Here is a 21,110-nt window from a genome sequence, read left to right on the forward strand (position 1 = left end):
TAATTAATTGACTATTTACTTATCTTTCTTCTGGAGAAAGGACATGTAAAGCACCTTTTTGATTTTGCCCTGAATAGCCTTTACTGTGGAAATCTAACCAGAGTTAAACTGAAATACAACAAACATTTTCTGAAATCATTGATTTGGGACACTCACCAGATGCAATTCGCTTCACATAGAGGCCCCTGTCTACGCTTCAGTTAAGGACGCCCAAATCAAACAATCTCAAGCCTGAATCCAACAACTGTTGAGCCACCATGTCAGAATCGGGTGTCCACATGTGGCCAGCAGCCAGGAGAGCAGAATTAGGTCTTGGAATAATAGCAGTCAATACATTTAATTTTCAGAGTCAAAGTTTTGAGCTGTTTAAAATGGTTTGTTTGTTTAAAAAAAGGATGCACTGATGCAACTTTTTTCTTCATGATACTGATTTCTGTCAAACAACAAACTGAATTAAAAAGAAATCTTATGCCATACTGTAACAGAGGAACACATGCAGCTGAATCAGGACTGTCCTTAGACCAACTACAAAGTTGCACTTTCTTAATATCTGTTTAATTCTTACAAATATCAAACAGCACAGTAGACCTTGTAGCGGTTCAAAATGATCAAAGCCTCTATTGAGTTATTGACATCATCTGATAATAAAACGGACAGAGAAACAAAAAAATGTTACAATGCATGTCAAGCAACAATGAAATCTTTAAATAGCATTAATTATATAATTACAAAAGAAATATCACATACAATGACAGCAATGCGAATCCACGAATCAAACAAATGCTGGAAATATATATGATAATAAATAATCCTAATTGTAAGCACAAGTCAAGAAAAATAAAGGGAGGGGACGCGTCTATAACAACTTCAATGGTTTTAACTTCTGGGCCAAAATGCATGTTGTGATACACTCAAAGACTAAGCTATCACAGATATCTTAAAGGCTGTTGTAAATACACTAAACAACAAAAAAAGGGCTATGCATCCTGTGGACTTACTAAGGACCAGCATAGCACTGAAACAGGTGAGCTTTCAGGTAATTCGCAGAGACATGCAAAGCTGAAAACTACTCGACGTTTTTACTGCAACTGTGAACGCGTCACTGCTCCACACAACCTTTATGTAAAAATGCAAGTGCTAAAATCATATCAACATAAAGATATCATGAAATGTCATTAAACCACTTGCACTCACTGAACACTTTTTAAGCCTTTCAATTAAATAAATACTTCAAGTGGACCAGAAACTAGCCTTGTCTTCAAAGTGGAGCAGAAATGTGTTGATGTCAACTGGCCACTTCACTGTAGTTTTCACTGTAGTTGCATATTTTTAAATGTAATATGCAAAACAAAACAGATGTTCTTTAAAAGAAAGTACACAACATTTTGCAAATCTTAGTTGTGTATAAAGGTCCAATTGGGTCACATGACAAGAGGAAGGCTGCTTGCTGGACTAGTGCCATTCATTCACAATGAAAATGTCTGATCTTAAAATACTGACTTTCTCCCAATTTATATTATTTTGTGTACAGTCTGAAATCTATGACTGTACCTAAAATGTTTATATTTTGACTTGATTTGACTGAAAGGAGGAGGAAAAGAGTGCAGAGTTATGACAACAGAGGGATGTAGCGTTTGCTTTTGCAATTCTAGTGGCAACAATTCCTAGAGGCATAGGGAATGCTTCTTTAAAAAACAGCATACATCCAACATAACTTACATCATAAATAATTCCTTAAAAATAATATGACCACAGCATGAATGTCTCACAGAAAAATCTACAGTGATGGCAAAAACGGCCAGATCTTTCTGCTGTCAAAACATTTTTGACAGAAATGATTCCATTTAGAAAATAAAGAAAGTGTTACACATTTTCCTGTTTTTCTGTGACTTGCCTTTTGTACATCTATAACAATGCCCATTTTCTTTATATTCTAAATATCATGTTCCATAAGGTGTCAACTCATTGGGTTCTGTGCACGTAACATACTGAAATAATGCCATTGACATGGAATATCGAAACAAAACTGTAAAAACCAGGTACAAAAGGTACAATATAATCAAAGGACCACATGAAGAGGTGTGAAAAAGTCTTCAGTATTCACAGAAAAATATCAACTGAAGTAACTCACCGGACAAGAAGCGTCCTAAGTTTATATACATATGATAAGTAAAATTGAAAATAGATTTTCCTCTCTGTACATAGGACTGTATTCTTTCATCTTCCTCTTCCTTATTTACAAAGAACTCCTGTTCTCGAGGTCTCCCTTGTCTTTCAGTTCTGTGTGGATCTAGTCAAGAGAGATAACGTCAGATATGGAGCCATAAATGGCCGCTGCCGCCGCTGCAGCTTCCACTGAGGACCTTGACAATCCTGAGATGGTGTGGCTGTCCCTGTCTCTGTCCCGCTCTCTGTCTTTGTCGCGGTCCCGCAGACTGCTCGAAGACACCAAACTACTGGTGCTGCCACTGTTGCTGCCTCCGTTGGTGGCTGCCAGTGTGCTGCTCCCAGGGGTGCCCGGTTGCTCCCGTAACATCTGAGAAGAGCCGTAGGGCAGGAAACGATTGAGGAGCACGTCGTGGTCCTCTGAGGCCGACGCAGATGCAGCTGCTGCGGCAGCCATCACCATGTTGTAATGCTAACAGAACAGAGGACAGTGACTGTTACTCAACAACCAAGCTTATGCTGTTCACTGACACTGCGACTCCAACACTCTGTTTCAGGGGCTGCATTCACAGAACATTTAAGGGCTAAAAGTAGCTCCCAAGTGGATGAATTAGGAGAAAAAAAATTTTAAAGATAAAGGGATCCCTTACTTTCAGACTCTCATGTTTTTGGTTAAGGAGTTATTCACAGAAATAAATCATTTTAGCTCTAAAAGTCGCTCTCACATCTGTGAGAAGTCAGAGATACTAAACTTCAGAGTATCTCAGTCGTCTGTCAGAATTATTTATTAAACAAAAAGTGTGTTCTTCAGACCACACGTTGTTATTTTTGCCTTTTTTTGACAGTCAGTGGAGAGAGAGAGAGAGCAGCAAGGACTCATCCTTGATATATGGTATGTGCTTTACCAGGTGAGCTACCATGACACCCCAGATCCCTCTTTGTGTGATGGTTCATTAAGTGTACTTTAAATACCAATAGCAATTAAATATCAATCACCTACAGCAATAAATGCATAAATAAAGCTAAATATATTGGTGCTGTGTGTAGATTTATCCCATAAAATGGGAAGGTTTGGTTTGTTGGAAAATAATATATCACAGTATCAATATACAGATGGTGTGTGATGCCAGACACAATCTGCTTGACAACGTCACTTACAAAATCTGTGACACAAAATATCTAAAATATTTGTTACTGAAATCTACTGTAAACATGCTCTAAGAAGCTCTGTGAATAACTCTACAGAGGAAACTATTTGTTAGGAACTTTAGGTAAGACACTGAATCCTGCCCCATGTGTCTGACAAACTGTACCTGATTGTCGCCTTGGAGGAAGGAGAAGAAATTTAGATCTGGAAGAGAAGGAAGAAGACTCAGTCCATTTACTTCATTCAGGATATACATTAATCATGTTTGCAGTTACAAATTAATTGAATAAGCAACAAACATCTGTGTTCAAAATGCATTTGTTTATCAAGTCTGTCTTAATACAAAACTTGCATGTTTTATGTACAGTGAGTGAACGATTATAATGATCATTCCCTCCTCGTCCATACTGGCCGTGAATTGTGATTCAGTGAATTCAGACTGCTTTCATATTAGGAATGTATTTTTGTATTTTTCTTACAGAGTAGTTGCACCAAGAGAGGTGCCTCACAGCCAGAATGGACATAATGAATGACTACTGTGATTAATAACTTTTTCAACATAATATGACCATGTGATGATTGTATCAAGACAGACTCATGTTTTAAGGCAGGTGACAGGTCTACCTGGCAGGTCACTAGCTGTGTGATAATAGTGGCGGTAGTCCTGGATAAGAGGTGGAGGAGGAGGAATGTAGCTGGTCTCCATTGGGGGCATACTGGGAGCTCTGGTCACAGGTGAGGCCTGGCTGTGTAGGTTCAGTACTCTGAGAGGAAACAACGCACATCAGGTTAGAGACAAAAGTAACACGACACAGCTAATCTCACTTCCTGTTAGGGTTGTGACGATGACCTTAGTGATCGACAATCATCAGTGCCAATGTCAAGACGATATTTGGTTTGTTTTCCCATCAATGTATCAACTTATTATTATTGTTAATAGTTGCATTAAATTAATATAAATTTAATTTGCCCTTCCATAGTTTTACCGACATGCACCCACACACATACCAACTGACTGTCATTGAAGTGCTGTTTGTTCTATTTAGGTGCTGTACTGTTATTAAACAGAGTGGAGGAGATCAATAGACACGTATAATAGCACGTCACTTAGCTCAGTTCCTTAGCCTGCTTGCTTTTTGTGGTTGTAAATAGACGTTTTGTTTCAGTTCCAACAGGAACGTATGGAGAGACACAGAGAGAGAGAGAGAGAGAGAGAGAGAGAGCTGTAAGACAACTGTTTTTATGTGCCTCCCCCTTCCGATTTTAAAAATACATGCATTTGTCACCCTACTGTCATCACTGAGGGCATTTGAGAAAGAGAGAGAGCGACAAGCAAAACTCGACTCTCTCTTCCTCTCTCGCTCATATGGTAATGTAACCACCTGCAATCATATCGGGTATTGGCAATTTCACAAGGTGACGACAGGACTATCTTTCTATGTATAAGATCACGCTCTACTTCCTATTTGTGGTTTGGAGACTCACCCCTTGCTTGGAGGTGGAGAGACAGGTGACAGTGAGGGACAGGCCCTTTTAGGAGGCGGCTCATCATCTAGTTCTTCCTCTGAAGAGCTATCCAGTGTCAGGTCAATCACATCAACCTTCTTGTTGTTGTCATTAGACGATCCTCGTTTCTGCTCATGCGTTTCTGTCCGAGACAAATCTAAAAACAAACAGTGAAGTTACACTCTGCACACTGATCACAATCAAGAGACCACTTGAAGAATGTGAAATGCGTGCTACATACCGCTGTCTACACCATTGTATGAAGCAGACACCTCCTGCACCTCTTTCTTTGATCTCATAGGCGCCCAGGTTCCATCTTCTTTGAACTGGATTTCATCACAGTCAGAACAGCTATTCAAGATTTCCATGAACAACCTGTGAAAACAGCATGACATTTCAATACAATTTAGCAACTGTGAAGACAGAATTTAGTTCTTCACCACTTGTAACATTTTAAAGCTGCAGTTCCTGACTGGGCAGTCAGACCAGAAACAGCACTGTGTTAAAAATGTGAGGGGCTCTGTTGGTGGGGGGATATTGCTTCAGTTGCCCATGAGACAATTAAATACATTTTGAGTTTGTTTAAATCAGTAGATTCATGAGTTTGAATGCTTATCAGACTGCACCGTGCTTTATATACAAAGAAGAGGGATTCTACAACTCTAAAAAGATTTTACAGCAGCAATTATATTATTTTCTGTCTAGACAATTGCCAGACTAACTGCAGAATTATCCTCTTAAAATGTTATCAACCAGGAATATGAACAAGGTTCAACTTTTTAGCCTGATGATCCTATGTGTTTTTGCTGGAACCCTCTGGTCAGCACCCCCGCTGTGCCAGCACAGAGGGCTCAAAGAAACTAATGAGGGGGTTGTGTTTTTTCATTGTCGGTCTGACATTAGGCTCAGACCACACTCCACCACACAGGTGGATACAACAAGCAACACACTAATTACAGATTTCAGCTTAAAATTAAACAATACAAATATTTGCAGTTTGCTTCATACCTTACAAGCTGAAGACAAACCATCAAGGTGGAACCGTACAGAAAAGATAAAGCAGTGTCGTGCTCACCCATCAATAATGAGGTGCTCATATGGTGCTTTCTTGTCACAGACTGGACACACCCAGGTCGGCTTCTTCTCATTCATTTGGATATAAAGTGTAGCATCAAAGCACTGAAGGTGCGAGCATGTCATCGCTCTGCAAGGGATTGTCAGCCTCATCTTCCCCAGCTTTAAAACAAAACACAAAGGACACACAAGATACATGTCACTTCTCATACTGCATAAAATACCACTGAAAATATTGCAGGATAAAGTAGCTGCACTGTCCCCAACCACCGTATAACCTCTCTTTTTTTCTCTGTACAATAACATATATATACAGTTCTTGGCAATGAACTACAATAACACAGTCTTTTTTTGTTGAGCAGTATAGTGGAGAATAGTATTTACAGGACAAAGGAGAGAGACTCGTAGACTGGTGGTGGCGATCTCACTCTCTGGATCAGCGGTCAGTTTCTCTTTGACTGTGAGAAAAAGCAAGCAAAACACAAACGTTAAATAAAAGAATAAAGACTGTTAAATTTAAAAAAGTGTGCAATATGTTGACTTATTCAATAAGCCCTCAAACTCCCTCAGAACTACTCCTTGATTGATAAACACAGAATACAATTGATGTAAATAGAAACTTCACACTCGGATTTACTGAACAGCTCCACATATAATAAACAATACAAAAATATCACAGAGGAAAATATAACCTCTATATGTTTGTAAAGAATCTACAGTAAAACAAAAAAAACTAAGTTTTCCTGGAATATTTAAGGAACTGAAGACCTTTGCAGAACTTAGTTCCCTTTATAGTTCCTAAGTTTAATTCCTGGAAACTTCCAATTTGCTGTGATAAAACAGGCCATAAAAGGAGTTGTAAAGGAGTTATTATATGATATCATATGAAGTTAATCTATGAGATCTTTTCCATTTCCCACTACCCCCTTAAAGACGCAAGGGCAAAGCAAAGTTCCATGTTTTTACTACTAAATCAAGTAGTGACTTACTCAGGGCTCTTGAGTGGTCAGGGTTCCTAATTCCTTTGGCCCGTAGTCTTTGCAACAACACTGCAGATGACTGCTGTCTTACCAAATAAACAGCCATGGAAAAACTCTGACAAAAGAGATAAAAACAGTGAGCAAAAAGGTCACGCTGAGGTGACCAATAGCCTTTGTTCGTGCTATCAAATCTATTTCATGAAACTTTGCCAACGTTGATTGATTTGGATATTCTTACCCTCCCAATTTCTGAAGTCCATGACACCACAATTGTGTTGGGGACTGTGGTGGACAGTCGTACAAGAGACGTTATGTTAATGGGACGACTCGGCCTTTTTGGTTCAACTCCATTTTTGGTAGGAGGAAGATATCCCTGCAGACAAAACATCAAACATCAGTGACTTTGATAGTCAGTAACTGGTGGTGGGATACACTCAAAATTTGACAAGACAGATTAACAACTGACTGTCTGGACTCACCGGGAGATTACAGGGTTTGCTGTTGACCTTCACACACAGATTAGGGGGGAAATGATCCTCCTGGGGACAGCTTGTCTCTGATAAACAAAATCTGAAAATGAAGAAAATAGATTACATAAGGTGATAAGTTAAAATGTTGAGGGACTAATGTCAAAAGTAATTTGTTTCTGTTGCCACTTTCACAAAAAGGTTGGCTTGCTTGCTTATTTTACCATTTCAGTTGTGTCAAGTACAGCCATCTCCATCTATGATATAGGAGAGCACTTCTTAATGGATGGCATTCATCCAAACAGTGAATATTTAATTCTGCAACTTAGAAAAACGTCAGTTTTTTAGGGCATTAGGTATTCTTTCTCAAGTAAAAATAATGCCAACAAAGTGTGTCTTGTTCAATGTTAGGTTTTACCAGAGGTAATGGACCTAGTTACACTCGCTTGCCTGTAAACTATCAGAAAACTATATTCCTGCAATTGAACCACAAATTCTTAAGCATATTGGTGAAAATCCCACCACTGCTTTGAATAATAATATTGTGTTTTGACTTTATTGTCCAGTTTGATAATGTGTCCACGACATTCAAACATATTTTGTTTTCTTTGTATTGTTTTTTTTTTAATTTTTTTTTAATTTTTTTTTTTTAAATGGCTCAATTTCAATGTGAATTAAAACTTGGAGCATGTGCATCCAGGAGACAAGAGCCCCTGCATCTCTTAGTCCACAGCTCAAAACCTGTTCTCATGGTAAATTGTCTTGATTCCTAGCTGTGTCATTTATCATCACCTGTAAGTGTAAGCTAATGAATGACTTAAGATAAAGTTGAAACTCAGGTTAAAGTTTTAACTTCTAAAGTCTTAATGTGAAAGTCAGACTAGCCCACAGCAACATTTCTACATTGTGCAGATACGTTTTAAGACTAAAGAAAGAATGAAATGAAAAGAACTATAAGTGAACTATTTCTGGTTGCTTCAAAACTGAAAGGGGCTAAATACCAACCCACTATTCACTTAACAGCAAATATATATCTTGATTACAGTATAAAGTTTATGCTCAGAAGAAAACCAAGTTCATTAGACATACCTTAACTGGACTTGAACAGTAAAGTCACATTTGTTCCCAGATATGTCCCTAAAGAATAAAAAGAGAAGTCAATCAATGAGTGGTCAGAACAGCTAAACACCATTTAATTAATACTCAGCACTTGATTGCTTACTGTGTCACATAAGACCTGCTTTATAAATTATGTAAACAGTAAATTGTAAAAGGGTTGGGGAGTTACAATGTTTTCACTATATTATTTCTTGATCCCTCTCATCTCCTTTGACAAGTGAAAACAGTTTGCACCAGAGAACTTTCTCACTTACATGGAGCTGCTGATCTGTTGAACTTGCTGTGGTGTTAATGCGAAGGCAAAACATGCCTCCTGGAACCGCTGACTGTTGTCTGAGGCTACGAAAAAGAAATCAGAAACAGAACATGACATTCAGAGAGTAAACCTAAATCACTAGTCACTTATGTCATCTCATATTGAACTTTTACCGAGCATGCTTTTCACAAGTCATTGTTCGGATACCTGTGGTCACAATGTTCTATCAGTGAGCACATGACCTTAGATTTAGATTAATTTAGATTCCCATTGGCCACTGTATTGTAACAACAAAACAGGAGGAAGACGTTTTATTACTAGACACAGAGCTGAGCAAGTGGACTCACCCAGGCTGGTTGGCTTAATGAGCTCATCCAGCACATCATAGAATGGCAGTCTCTGGAGCTTGACATCAGGGTGTACAGGGTGCAGGCCAGAGGGGAGGTGAGGCAGACTCAGCTCATGCTTAGGCCCAAGTAAAGAAACAGGCAGCAAAGGCGACGGGGAACCGTGGCTGTCAAATCCCAGCTGGGCAAGGCCAGCGGGCAGGCTGGAAGCAGAATGAACACCTGGCAGAGCTAGGTCCACTGGCGAAACCATTTTGGTTGGGAAGCGCCGTCTGTAGAGCTCTTTGATCTTCATCTGCACTGCAGGACTGCAACCAGCCTTGAGTAGGTGGAGAGCTTTGGTCAAAAGTTCATGTTTGCGTCCGTGCTTATTCCGCCCTGCATACCCCAACAACACCTGGAGCTCCGAAACTCGAAGGCTCATTACCATTTGCTGGTGAAAAATGAAGAGTGGGAAAAATGGTCTATTACACCCCGGAAAACACCCAAGAAAGATGTCTTTTCTCATTTTTCATCATTTAAGACATTATTATTAAAGCTTGTCTGATTCTTTTTTTTTTTTGTAAATCATTAAAATCCTTACATTTTCATTTTTGACGTATGCTTGAAGCAGGAAGATTATGACAGTTTCTTTGACCTTTGTCCCACTACTGTTCCAATAAAAGACCAACATTATGAACTTCATCATACAGCATATTTAACAAATGCAGCCACTCAGAGATAGCCCGTTGGCTAAAAGCAGAGACCACTCATTTCTTATACTCAATCTAGTTTTTCAAAGCCTTAATTTATAAAGCCCCACCACATGCTGTAAGTGAAAGGGTGGACATATTCACACGAGAATCTGTACAAAATAATGATATCCACTACAACAGACTTTTTCTTGACACAGTGTCAGAGAAATTATAATTCAGCTTTGGCAATTTTTGTTAAAGTAGTGTGTGATTGTATTTTAATGCATTATACTATAAGAGGATCTTGTTTTTTGTTGTAGGAGGTTCTCAAAATGAAATAGATCATCTTACAACAAAATACAATCTAAGACAGTGTTTATCTATTCATAACAACAATAACAAACATCATTCACTCTGTAGGATGCAGTCAAATTAAGCAACACCACATGCCTTATAAATTACCACAGCAGTGGAATGACACCTCTGTGACACAGAGGCAATGAAAATGTAATATTATATTACAACAGTAATCACATCTTCATGTCCACCCCATATATAATAATAATCTCTTGTCCCTCATTGTAAAAAATTGCGTGCAATGTGGCAACACACAAGTGAAACACTTAGGGTTGGTATTAAAAAAAACAACCTGCAATCACGAGGCCAATATTGCAAATGTAATTGTCAAACTACTCTGATTATCAATCAAGGTAAGATACGAATTACTTAGCACTGAATGTGGAACTGCAAAAGGTAAATTATAAGTAAAAGTAAACATCCTGATGACGCTTAAAATCTGGCTGCATACCACCAAATACAAGTAGTGCATTTAGATATAATTAATAGATGAGTTCAGTGTATGTTAAATGCATTTTTAAACTTTGCAACACTCATGTGTTTAGTGTATTTTAATAATACAGCTAACAGTAAAGGTGGAATGTCAGCAGTGCAAAGATTCGTTTAAGAAGAGAGACGATCAACCCGAAAATGTTTCACGACTATGCGTTTTTTAAGTCTACTGATAAATAATTTAATAATAATAATACTAATAATAATAATCATAAAACTGTAGCAGGTGAAAGCAGACAACATAAACGAGCTAACAGCGCCTGAATGATGCTAGTGTTATATGACTTAGATACTTAATTATACATTAACCAATGTCTTTGAACATTTAGCACCAACATGGGCCAATGTTACACTTACCCAGGCTGTGGAGAGTGACTATATATCAAGGATTAACATCATAGCTGGTCAGAAATAACGCTAACGTTGATGGAAGCTAAACTGCGCTTGCCATCCAGGGAATAGACAGAGCCCGTTTTTAACACACACTGCGGTCCACCCGGTGAACTACTGATACGGTCAGGTAGTTAACACTACAGTGCCGCTGGGTTCAAAACACTGACATGACTGTGGCATTCGTCCTTTCCGAAGAGATATGTGGCCTTATCTGCAGGTGAGCCGCTCAGCAGGGACAGCCTAACGCAGCGTCGGCAACAATAACAAAGCTAATGCTAACGAGCTAGCCAGTCAGCTAACAGTCTGTCTGGCCTACTCCACTGTGCTTTTTTGTTATTATATGCTTTGATAGCAACACCCCTCGGGTCTCTACTGTCAAGTAACAATGATGCTATGATTTGAAATTCAAATCTCGCTGTGTGAAACGTCTATTTGTCAAGCTAATGTAGGGGTTCGCTTTACCTTCAGTTCCGCACTCTCCGCCATCTTGTTTTACTGGCTGCGCAGGCGCAAAAGCCATCCCCAAGGGACAGAGCCGATTCAAAATAGTCTGTCGCTTCTCGGGAGTAGACAACAGGGGGCGCTGCCGGAGCACACACAAATACAACAACTGGATGCTGAATGTACTTCATAGGCACACCACTGACATCCGATTCCATTTGTTTAAGGGATTTTGTTTTTCTGCTCCTACAAAAATATATAAAGAAAAAGTAGTTTATCTAAGGCAGCAACTAATAATTGATTATTTGATAAGCAGTGGTGGAAAGATAACGAAAAATACGAAGCACTGCTAATCTACAGTTATGGTAGCTACTTGTACTTAATTTGAGCATTTCCATTATCAGATAGCCTACTTTATACTTCCACACTATATGTCAGAAGGAAATATTGTACTTTTGACTTCACTGCGTTTATTTAAACTTTTCAGATACGATTCAACATACAACACAAATGTATTTTCCCAAGATTAAACCACTGGTTGCCAACCTTTCTGTCTTTTAACCACTTACAAAAAGCAAGGGCCCTTTTCACATTTCAGATGTGAGTTGTCAGCAGTTCAATCCGCATAGGCAACTCTAAAATTGCCGAATTGTTTGAGGATGAAAGAGGTAGGATAAAACCCTCAATATTTCAGAAAAATAAATAAATAAACTAATAAGATTTGTACATCAGAACTTTTTTCCCCCTCTTTCCTCTACCATTTATTATCTTACACTTTGGAGGGGATTCAAAGGTTGGGAACCACAGGTCTATCTATAGGCCCATATTATATAGCCTACTAGGCTGCGAGCAGTGGCCTATATAAAGTAATTAAAAATGGCTCCATCTCGATCAGCTGCAACAGTAAATGCTGTTTACACATTGATGCAGTTAACAATCTATTCATGTAATACATTGTATGATAATATATCAGTCCACATTTTACTGCAGAAGAAGTACTACTTACTTGAAATAGCGCTGATGGTGAACTACTTTTGTACTATTACTTAGGTGGGATTTTGAACACAGGACTTTTACTTGTAATTTTTACACTCTGGTATCGCTACTTTTATTTAAGTAAAGGATTTAAGATATTCTTTTACCACTGTTGATTAGTCAACTGGCAGAAACTTAATGGCCAATTTATTTATTTTCTATGTTGCAGCCTAGGAGAGATAAGGGTTTTTTTCCCCCGTGGACCTCATCTTCTTGGTGCTCTAGCCTCAGTGATGCACACAAAGGCAGAGGCTGCGCTCCTAAATTCATAGGCTCTTATTTTACAAGTGGATTAATTTATACAATAGTTTGTAGATTATCTGGCAAATAAATCGTCTGGAGCAAAACAACTTCAGACTGTTCAAGCTGCTCAGGGAAAGAATTTCTTTTAATAAAATGATTTATTCATTAGCAATGAAAACAAATATTACATGAACAAATAAGCTACTCTTAATAGAATATGTCGCTACTTACAAGGTCGCGGATGAACTAATTTAGCCTACTAACTTCTGTGTTTGTAAAGTCTGCAAAAAACAAATAATTATAATGATTATAATGAATAATTATTATTTCCAGGGCCCATTTCAATGCACAGGCTTTTTTATGTATAATTCCCATCACTCGTTTAAAGTGCATAACATCCAAAGTAAGCTAATGGTCTGCAGAGAAGAACACAACAAGAGTAGTAGGCTAAGTCACAATACTGTGAGGATAAGGAGCAATGAATTGGCTAGTCAAAGCTGCTATTATAGACAACAGAAAACCGAAATAACAACCTAGAACTATTACAACATACATACATTGTCATTGCACTTTGCCACAAATAATAAATATAATCAATTGTATCATTTCAGGGAAACAAATTTCACCGTATGCAGGATGGATACATAAATGCTGATGGTGTAGATACACATTTTAAAATATTACAAGTAATTACAAGTTAGTCTACTTTCGACTTGATTTTACTAGGAGTGTCTCTGGAGGTTTTCCATGTTTTGCTGTTTGACAGAAGCTGTGGATATGTCCCGTGTTTCTCTGTCATTGAAATGTGGAGTGATCTGGTTCAAGGTGGTAGAAGAGGAGATTTGAAGGAGCAGGACCCGGTGCAGTGACGAGGAGTCAACATCTTACAGGAGAAATGGTGTAAAGCGTCGTGAGCTTCTATGAAGAAGGAGATAAAACCATCAACAGTGTACGTGTACGTGAGGGTAGACTGGTCTTATTGAACAATACATATAATATAACTTTTAATGCACAATATAACACACAGTAGACTGGATATTTGCACTAAGCACGTGTGTGTTAAACACAGTCACATAATAATAGGATCAACCGATTTAAGGCCATGCTCTTAAAAAAAAAAAGTCCAGAAACAAGTTTGGATCGACCTTGTACCTACAGTCTCTAGACTGGATGTACTGCAGTTAATTGGTGGTCTGTGGGCCTCTGGGTACAGAAATGTGGTCTACATGTCACCCAGGCTTTTACTCCATCTGACTGTACAACAATTACTGAAGTTCAGCTCATGCTGAAAAGTGTCTACGCAAGAGAGACGTGGTAAAGAAGCATGTGAGGTGCACACTGAGTGCTGATGATCAGTTTAAATCGTTGAGAGAAATGTTCCTTTTTTTTGTCATGTCCATTAGGTTACAGGCCTGTGTCTGCATAATTCATATGCAGAAATGACTATGGACTGATCATGGGTAAATAGTGGGAAAAAATCAAGTTCAGTTTGAAGTGTTTCCTGCATAAGTGCACGAGAATTCAACAAGCTGTTTCATGTATTTAAACACTTGTTGATAAAACCCGGACATATCCACCACTTGTGTACACAGACCGTTTTTGAGCACAGACTTTTCATCAATCACGTCGGTGCCACCGTAAATCTGTAAATGCGCGACAGAAGGCGAAGGCATGTGCTGTACCCGCTCCCGCTGCTTTATTTGTCTCACCTCTGACGATGTGAAGCTGCTGGACCATCTCCTCCCTGTACGAAAGTTCCCTTTTCATTTGATCTTGAAAATTATCTGAGGAACAAATGGCAGGCACAGATTTCAGTCGGTCATGTGGCTGGTGAGCCTCCATTAAAAACACAATAAGTTAATTTAACATATGTCATCGCCCTACTGAAATTATAATGTACACGAGATTGTAGCTTTGACATTAGTCAAAAATATTCATATGAACCTTAAAAATACCCAAAGGATAAGATGAGTGTAAATGGATGAAGGTTCATAGCGCTGATAACACACAATGCATGGACGTGGTGGCTCGCCTCTACAGGGCGCTGTTCTCAAGCTAAAGCAACAAACCAGGCTCCGGCTCCATCTACAAACTCCAGGCCTCTAAACACTATGTCCTGCTGTGGTTTGGAAATATACATTAATGCTTTAAAGAGGAGATTAAGATTTGACGTTTTTGAAAAATGATCCAGTGTAAATTATCTATACTTATTATAAGATTTAATCTCATTGCTCGTTTTCCAGAAAAAGAGAATGAATGGAGTAATGAGAGTTTCAATTACCTATAAAGTGTAAATAAAATAACTGACTTTGAATTACCTAAGAAAAACCTGCGTGGACATCTTTGTTGATGTTGTAAAACTATAAGATTATATGATTTTGTCAGTGTATTTAATTTTATATAATCATTTGACAACCCACCTCACTGGCTCTTTAGAGAGTATATTTACTGGAATAAAAAATGTGTAATAATTGTAGAACACAGCCAAGGCTACAGATAAACCAATCAACCAGTTGTGCTGTCTTAGCAATACTTTGAGTCCACCAAACTCCCAAAAGCTGGATCCAAATATTAACAATAAATGCAGAGAAAAACTATGTATTTGTGGATTTGAGTTAGGTCCACCACACAGATTTCAATTTTACAAGGAGGCATCACTGTTAACTGATGTCAGATTTGTTAGTAAGTGACGGGACAATAACAGAACCCCAAAATACAATTTAAAGGGCCCGGAGTGTTACATCGTTTTTGTTGGTGTGTATTTATAGAGAACTCAATGATGTGCAAACATTACAATGATGTTATCTTCCTGAATTCATCACTTCAACATACACTATGTGGTGTTGCAAATATATAGTTTTAAATAACAACAGTCAACAGTTAGAAATATTTTGCTGGTCAAATTGTCAGTATCCAGTTGCTGTTATCCTCCCACAGTCCGTTAGGAATATCATGTTTATTTCGACTCAAACCTGATTAAGACCAATCAGGATTATGTTTGCTGGTCGTCAGTAATGTAGGCCTATACATTCTGATAAAGACTTTTTAAATACCCTTGTCCGTGTCACATTGTTTGTCTCTTTCTGGAGATCTGACGTTTAGTACTATTAAATAAAATCTTACCAACTAGAAATCTTCAGGATATAGTGTTGAATCTTTTTTTTTTCTTTTTGGTTTTAGTGAGGTCTGTTCTTAGTAACCAGTATCCATTCACCATTTTTATATACGAGATTTCTCAAAAAGAATCTGAGAGGGTGAGAAATGTTGAATCATGTTGGAGAGAAGGTGGTGGGTGTTCAGGAGTTACTGTCAGATAATAATATACTGTAGCAACCAGAGAGTGAGTGGTGTTTTATCCAGAGAATTACATGATGCACTCAGTTTTTGATTCAGTTTCGTATTAAGAAATATCATCTGTGTAGCACCAGTTTGGAATTTTAAGTAGCGTCACGTAGGCTATGTATATAAATCCAGATGTTCTGACTGCATTGCAGATGAAAATTTTCTGTAACTTTTTCCATTGTGTTGGCATTCAAAACACCTTAATATCAACTCTGATATTTCAGTAAAACAAAATCTCAAAATTCTCCTCCTCTATTACACAACAGTGTTAAAGATTTTGACATTTGAGCTTTTTAAAGTGTCCATATGTATTTAAAACAACTTCTTGTATTTCTGTAAATTAAACTGAAATATCTGCTATTCCACTTCCTTGCCCACAGAGAACCATTTTCTAAGCATGCATGGGTATTTTTGGACATAAGGTTAAAATCATAATCCTCTCAAGTCAGTGTTAAAAGGGGTTCAGAACACACATTTTCCCAGGGGAGAGTGTCCCTGAACCACTTAGCATTTTTGTAAGAATGGTGCCATTTAAAATATTTTTGCTCTGCAGAGAGAGCTCATGCATGCCAGTTTTGAGGTGGGTTTGGTCATGGCATGACAAAGGTCATGTTTTGGCCTGAATCACAAACATGACAGAAGAATAACAGTTAACATGCACCTAAAAGACTTTTGGGTCTCGGTCTGTGAAATCACTGCTATACAGTGATAAAAGCCAAATCAGTGGAAAAAACACTGTGGCAGAATTTAGCTTACCTTTCAAGTTCTGAAATTCTCGTTCCAGCTTTTTCCTCAGCTCAACTTGCTCTAACAGCTGCTTCTGTAGTTCCTCTAAAAAGCAGACAAAAATAGAGGTTTGAGAAGGAGAGGTACAAAAGGCTTTTGTATCAGCTTCCTTCTAGGACGCTTTTCTATTTTTAATGACAGTGATGGGGACATCATCAGCATTTACACTGAAAATTCAGAGCAGGTCTTCCTGGGCCTGCAGTTAAAAAAAAAATCTTCCCTCATGTTTTTTTGGGACAAATCCCTCAGCATCTGCCTCAAGGCAAAAACATATAAAGAAAAAAAATGATCTCATTTAGTTTAAATGCCATCAGAAATTGTGAGGTTTTACAAGTGACTCTTAATTAAAGGTGGGTCCAGGTCAGAAATACAGAGGGGTTTGTTTTGCAAGTGTTTGGCACCAAGGCCTTAACAGTGGAAGGAGATGGGGATGAGTGAGGGGATGTTGTTGAAATTAGTTTTATATCTAAAATTACAATATGAAAGGATTTAAATCTGCAGGCTTATTATTATTCCTTTGAAAACATAAGTGTGAATCCTTATGTAGGTAGTCTAATAATAATAATAATAATGATAATAATAATAATACTATAAATAATACTACTACTACTACTACTACTACTAATAATAATAATACTAATAATAATAATGTCATTTGAAGAGCCTTTTTTTATCAGTAAATCCTTTTATCTAACACCGTCTTACCTTTTGCCAGAGTTTCTATGTTTCTTTGTGATGGTAGAGCTCTGGCTGGCGCGTCCTCGCCTGAATACACAGAAAATAAATTATATTCCTCTATCTGGAGAAAAGTAGACCCCCTGTGTCTTAAAACAGATCTTACAACACTGAGAAATCCTCCTCGCTGACCTCGGGGTGACTTACCTTCGTCCGGCTCTCGCTGGTTCTCCTCGCTGCTTTGTTCATTAAAAGATTTCGTTTCGATCTCCTCCACTGTGGAAGACGGCTCCTCTTTACTCGCACTCTCATCTTAAGAGAAAATAAATCGATGTGATTTCCCCGCTTTTCGATTTTTTTTTAAACAGCTAAATGTTTTAACAAAAGCAGAAAAAAATGTCTAACCATTTGTTGTGAGTACTCCAGTCTGGTAATTCGTAGGTCTGAACTGATAGGGACTGCTCCTTTGTTGCAGCTCACCCCTCTCCGGTGTGTAAACCTAAAGAAGAAAGAATCACCACTTCTTTCAGCTCTTAACATTACAAGTGGTTCTGTTAAATGATAATAATGAATTAAAATAAAATCTAAAATTAGTAATTAAAAATATACTCTAAGTTGAAGTGCATATATTTTTATTTAAAGAAATGATGTACGATTTTTTTTCTAAATGTTGTGGACATGCTGTTTGTTGCTGCTGTTATACACTGTTTGAACATAAAAGACAAATTTCCCCAAAAGGACACAAAGATGTATCTGCTTGAAAATACACACAGGGCAAGGAAAACAAACCCACTCGCAGAAAACTTTAGTGAAATATTACAGCTTGTGTTATCGCCAGTGTTTCTCAGTTAGAAGTCACTCACTTCAGTAAAGGACGCGGCTATGTGGGGCTCTGATAACTGCTTGCTGTGCAGTTCTCTTTCTGAGGACTGGGCCACGTGCAGGCTCATTTTCTGGGAGTCAACCACACTGCTCTCCTGCATGCCCTTAGAGTCTGAATCGTTTGGTGAAACACTGTGAGCCAAGCCGGGAGGAGTCCGAGGACACACCGAGGACAGAGGCCGGGAGTCCTCCTCTTCCTCATCAGGAGTTTTGTTTGTCTCCACATCCACGTCCGGCTCGCCCTCACTGTCCACGCAGGGGGACATGGACCGGTAGCTTGAGCTCTCACTTAAAAAATCGGGCGATAAATAGCCGGTGCGACACCCGTTGTAAGCGCTCCTGTTGCCGTACAGCTTGGCGATACAGTCAGCGTCTTTAATAACGGGTCTGAACGCGGAGACGTAGCTGATTTTCCGGGGCACGAGCGTCATCCCCTCCAACGGCCTCGCCTCGTCCCCCGACTTGTCGTCCTCATTACGGGCGGACTGTGTGCTGGAGCACCGGTCGTTTTCAACCATGCTGTCTTTGGACGTGTTGGTGCTCCGGTCACTGTGCTCGGATATGTCCATGTCAGTCTGTCTGGGAGGACACAGCAGCTCTGGTGTGGGCTTGTGCTGAGTCTGGGGGTACGGCGGCATGGGCAGCGCGCCCGCCGCGGGCCAGAACATGGGGAAGGAGTGATAGGCGCTGTCCTTGGTACCAGGCCACAGGACACCTGGGAGGCCCGCCTTGCTTTGCTCCCCCATTATACTGTCTTCTTTCTTCTGGCACAGGCCGAAAGCTGGGAACCCGTAAGGATGTGGGAAGAGCGGCGGTGGGATCTTTTGCAGCATCCCAAAGCCTTTACTGGGCACCGGGATGACCGGGTAGCTGCGAGTGCTCGTCATGCCGCCGCGGTTGTCCTCGCAGCTGAGGATTTTTGCAGGTATCTCGGGTGAGTCTCGGGGACGGATGGGTCCTTGTGATTTTAATGGGGAGCTGGAGTCTGACCCACTGCCTGGCAGCGTCCTCTTACGACTGCCCCCGTTGAACATGGCCTTCACATCTTCCCAAGCGTGTAATATCTCAGTCTGGCTGTTTTTATCTGTTAATTTCAGATGCCGCCTCCAAGAATTAAAATTTGCTGCATCCGGCTGCGTGTACTTGGACTCCGGCGTGCGATGAGAGTGAAATATGAATTTATTTGGAGAGAAATACATGTTGCAATAGGAGCACTTGATGCACTTGGCCCTGGAGCTGTTGTATCTGGCCGGGATGAAGCTGCCTCGACTCCCCCAGGCGCACTCGTGGGACACGTCAAAGGCAAAATTTTCTGGAAGTTTAGGAGGCGAATGAGCTCCTAGAAACGACTTACAAAGTCTCTCGGCCTCGCGTTTAGTGATCATCCCGCAGCGCCTGGAGGAGATTGGCATCGCCCCGGCTCTCCGCAGGATCTCCAGCTGGACAGGGGTACACTGGACGCAGGTGATTCCCAGCGCCACACGCCGGTTGTGTATCTCGTTGTAGCTGTAATTCTTCAACAAGGTGTTAGATATCTGTGCAAGGCAAAGTCTCTCCTGGCCATCTATCACCAACGACACGATGGGTATTCCGTACAGCACCGTCTCTCCGACCTGGTTGGGCTTCAGGTTGGTTGTGCTCGGGTAGGAAAGTTCTTGTTTGGAGCTTGGCGAGGAGCTGGAGTCTCGCCCCGCTGGTATGGAGTCCATCCTTGGAGGCCTGGAGGCTGCAGAGACGACGTTTGACGTGAACATGTGAGTTTTTGTCAGTGGGGCCTAATAACAGCCTCAAGCAGAACTTTATAATAAGTATTTAATAGCTACGCCATTTAAGTCCATTATGTCATAGTAGTTCAAAGTGCTAAACAGAGAGGCCAAGGCAGTAACAGGCCTGTGTTTTCATGAAGTTGTATGAACTCAGTGGTGTATTTTAGAGACAAATCCTTACTAAGGAATATGTTTATGACATAATGCAGAGAGGTAAATGGTAGGCTATATCAACCTGCATCCACTTAAAAGTCCACTTCATTTTATTTGCCTGCAACTTCAGCTTTTGTTGAAACTGTAAACACACAACTGTCTGCAGGTTTAAATTTGAAATTATTTCATGACTTCAACAGACTGTGCGTAAAAAACCCCGCTGTAATAAATGACACTTTAAAAAAAGAGCCCAAAACAGGGAGCGTTAAATGCTGTCTGGATCAGTTTCTAAGCCTCACCTTCAATGCTCGCGCGGCTCCCCTCCGTCGTGAACGACAAAGCTGTGATCAAATGAATGTCGGAGCGATAAGAAGTCTGTGTTGGAGGATGTAAAGATGTTTGCTTTAGGAGTGGGACGCAGTTGTCGGTGCAGCGCCGCCTCCTTCCTGCTCACTGTCCTCTCCTCTCCTCTCCTCCTTCTCTCTCTCTCTCTCTCTCTCTCTCTGCTCCGCTGTCGGTGTTTGCGGAGGGTTAGTGTTGCACCAGCAGCAGCAGCATCAGTGGCCACATGGCCTGCAGACTGTAGTACAGCCCCCTCTACGACACCGACAGTAATCAAGTGACGGCAAAACTTATGGCAAGGCACTCCCACTCACACAGGCGGTCTGCATTAACTATGGATTCATGACCAATGAAGATGGTGTGAGTGTTTGGTCTTATGGCAGCCTGCAGGTCTACACATGTGGAGAAGGTGCTGTCTGCAAAAAGGAGAATGTTAAATCATTAAATAAAAAACAGCTACTAAACAT

At 39.8% G+C, this 21,110-nt stretch overlaps 2 protein-coding genes across 3 annotated transcripts; both read right to left on the reverse strand.

Annotated features, from left to right (window-relative positions):
• Positions 1–581: 581 nt before the first annotated feature.
• On the reverse strand, positions 582–11,483 carry LOC111228615 (E3 SUMO-protein ligase PIAS1-like). Of its 2 annotated transcripts, none has more exons than XM_022754604.1 (14): positions 11,441–11,483; positions 9,063–9,495; positions 8,714–8,798; positions 8,430–8,477; positions 7,353–7,443; positions 7,112–7,246; positions 6,883–6,988; positions 6,278–6,351; positions 5,895–6,055; positions 5,061–5,194; positions 4,799–4,976; positions 3,938–4,077; positions 3,480–3,517; positions 582–2,638 (listed from the first exon to the last, which is right to left on the reverse strand). In XM_022754604.1, exons 1-14 carry the CDS (start codon positions 11,462–11,464, stop codon positions 2,291–2,293), a joined length of 1,995 nt encoding a protein of 664 aa, XP_022610325.1. In that variant the 5' UTR covers positions 11,465–11,483; the 3' UTR covers positions 582–2,290. The 2 variants fall into 2 exon arrangements, with proteins under 2 accessions (XP_022610325.1, XP_022610326.1); XM_022754605.1 differs by lacking the exon at positions 11,441–11,483 and adding an exon at positions 10,943–11,182.
• A 1,958-nt stretch (positions 11,484–13,441) lies between these two features.
• Positions 13,442–20,669, reverse strand: LOC111228619 (SKI family transcriptional corepressor 1 homolog-B-like). Its single transcript, XM_022754611.1, has 9 exons — positions 20,601–20,669; positions 18,364–20,108; positions 17,906–17,999; positions 17,708–17,812; positions 17,531–17,590; positions 16,776–16,870; positions 15,242–15,245; positions 14,407–14,481; positions 13,442–13,615 (listed from the first exon to the last, which is right to left on the reverse strand). The coding sequence occupies exons 2-9, from the start codon at positions 20,089–20,091 to the stop codon at positions 13,518–13,520; spliced, it is 2,259 nt and encodes a 752-aa protein (XP_022610332.1). The 5' UTR covers positions 20,092–20,108; positions 20,601–20,669; the 3' UTR covers positions 13,442–13,517.
• Between the last annotated feature and the right edge of the window lie 441 nt (positions 20,670–21,110).

This window comes from Seriola dumerili, unplaced genomic scaffold (genome assembly GCF_002260705.1).
Source record: "Seriola dumerili isolate Sdu_G_001 unplaced genomic scaffold, Sdu_1.0 BDQW01000219.1, whole genome shotgun sequence".
NCBI lineage: Eukaryota > Metazoa > Chordata > Actinopteri > Carangiformes > Carangidae > Seriola > Seriola dumerili.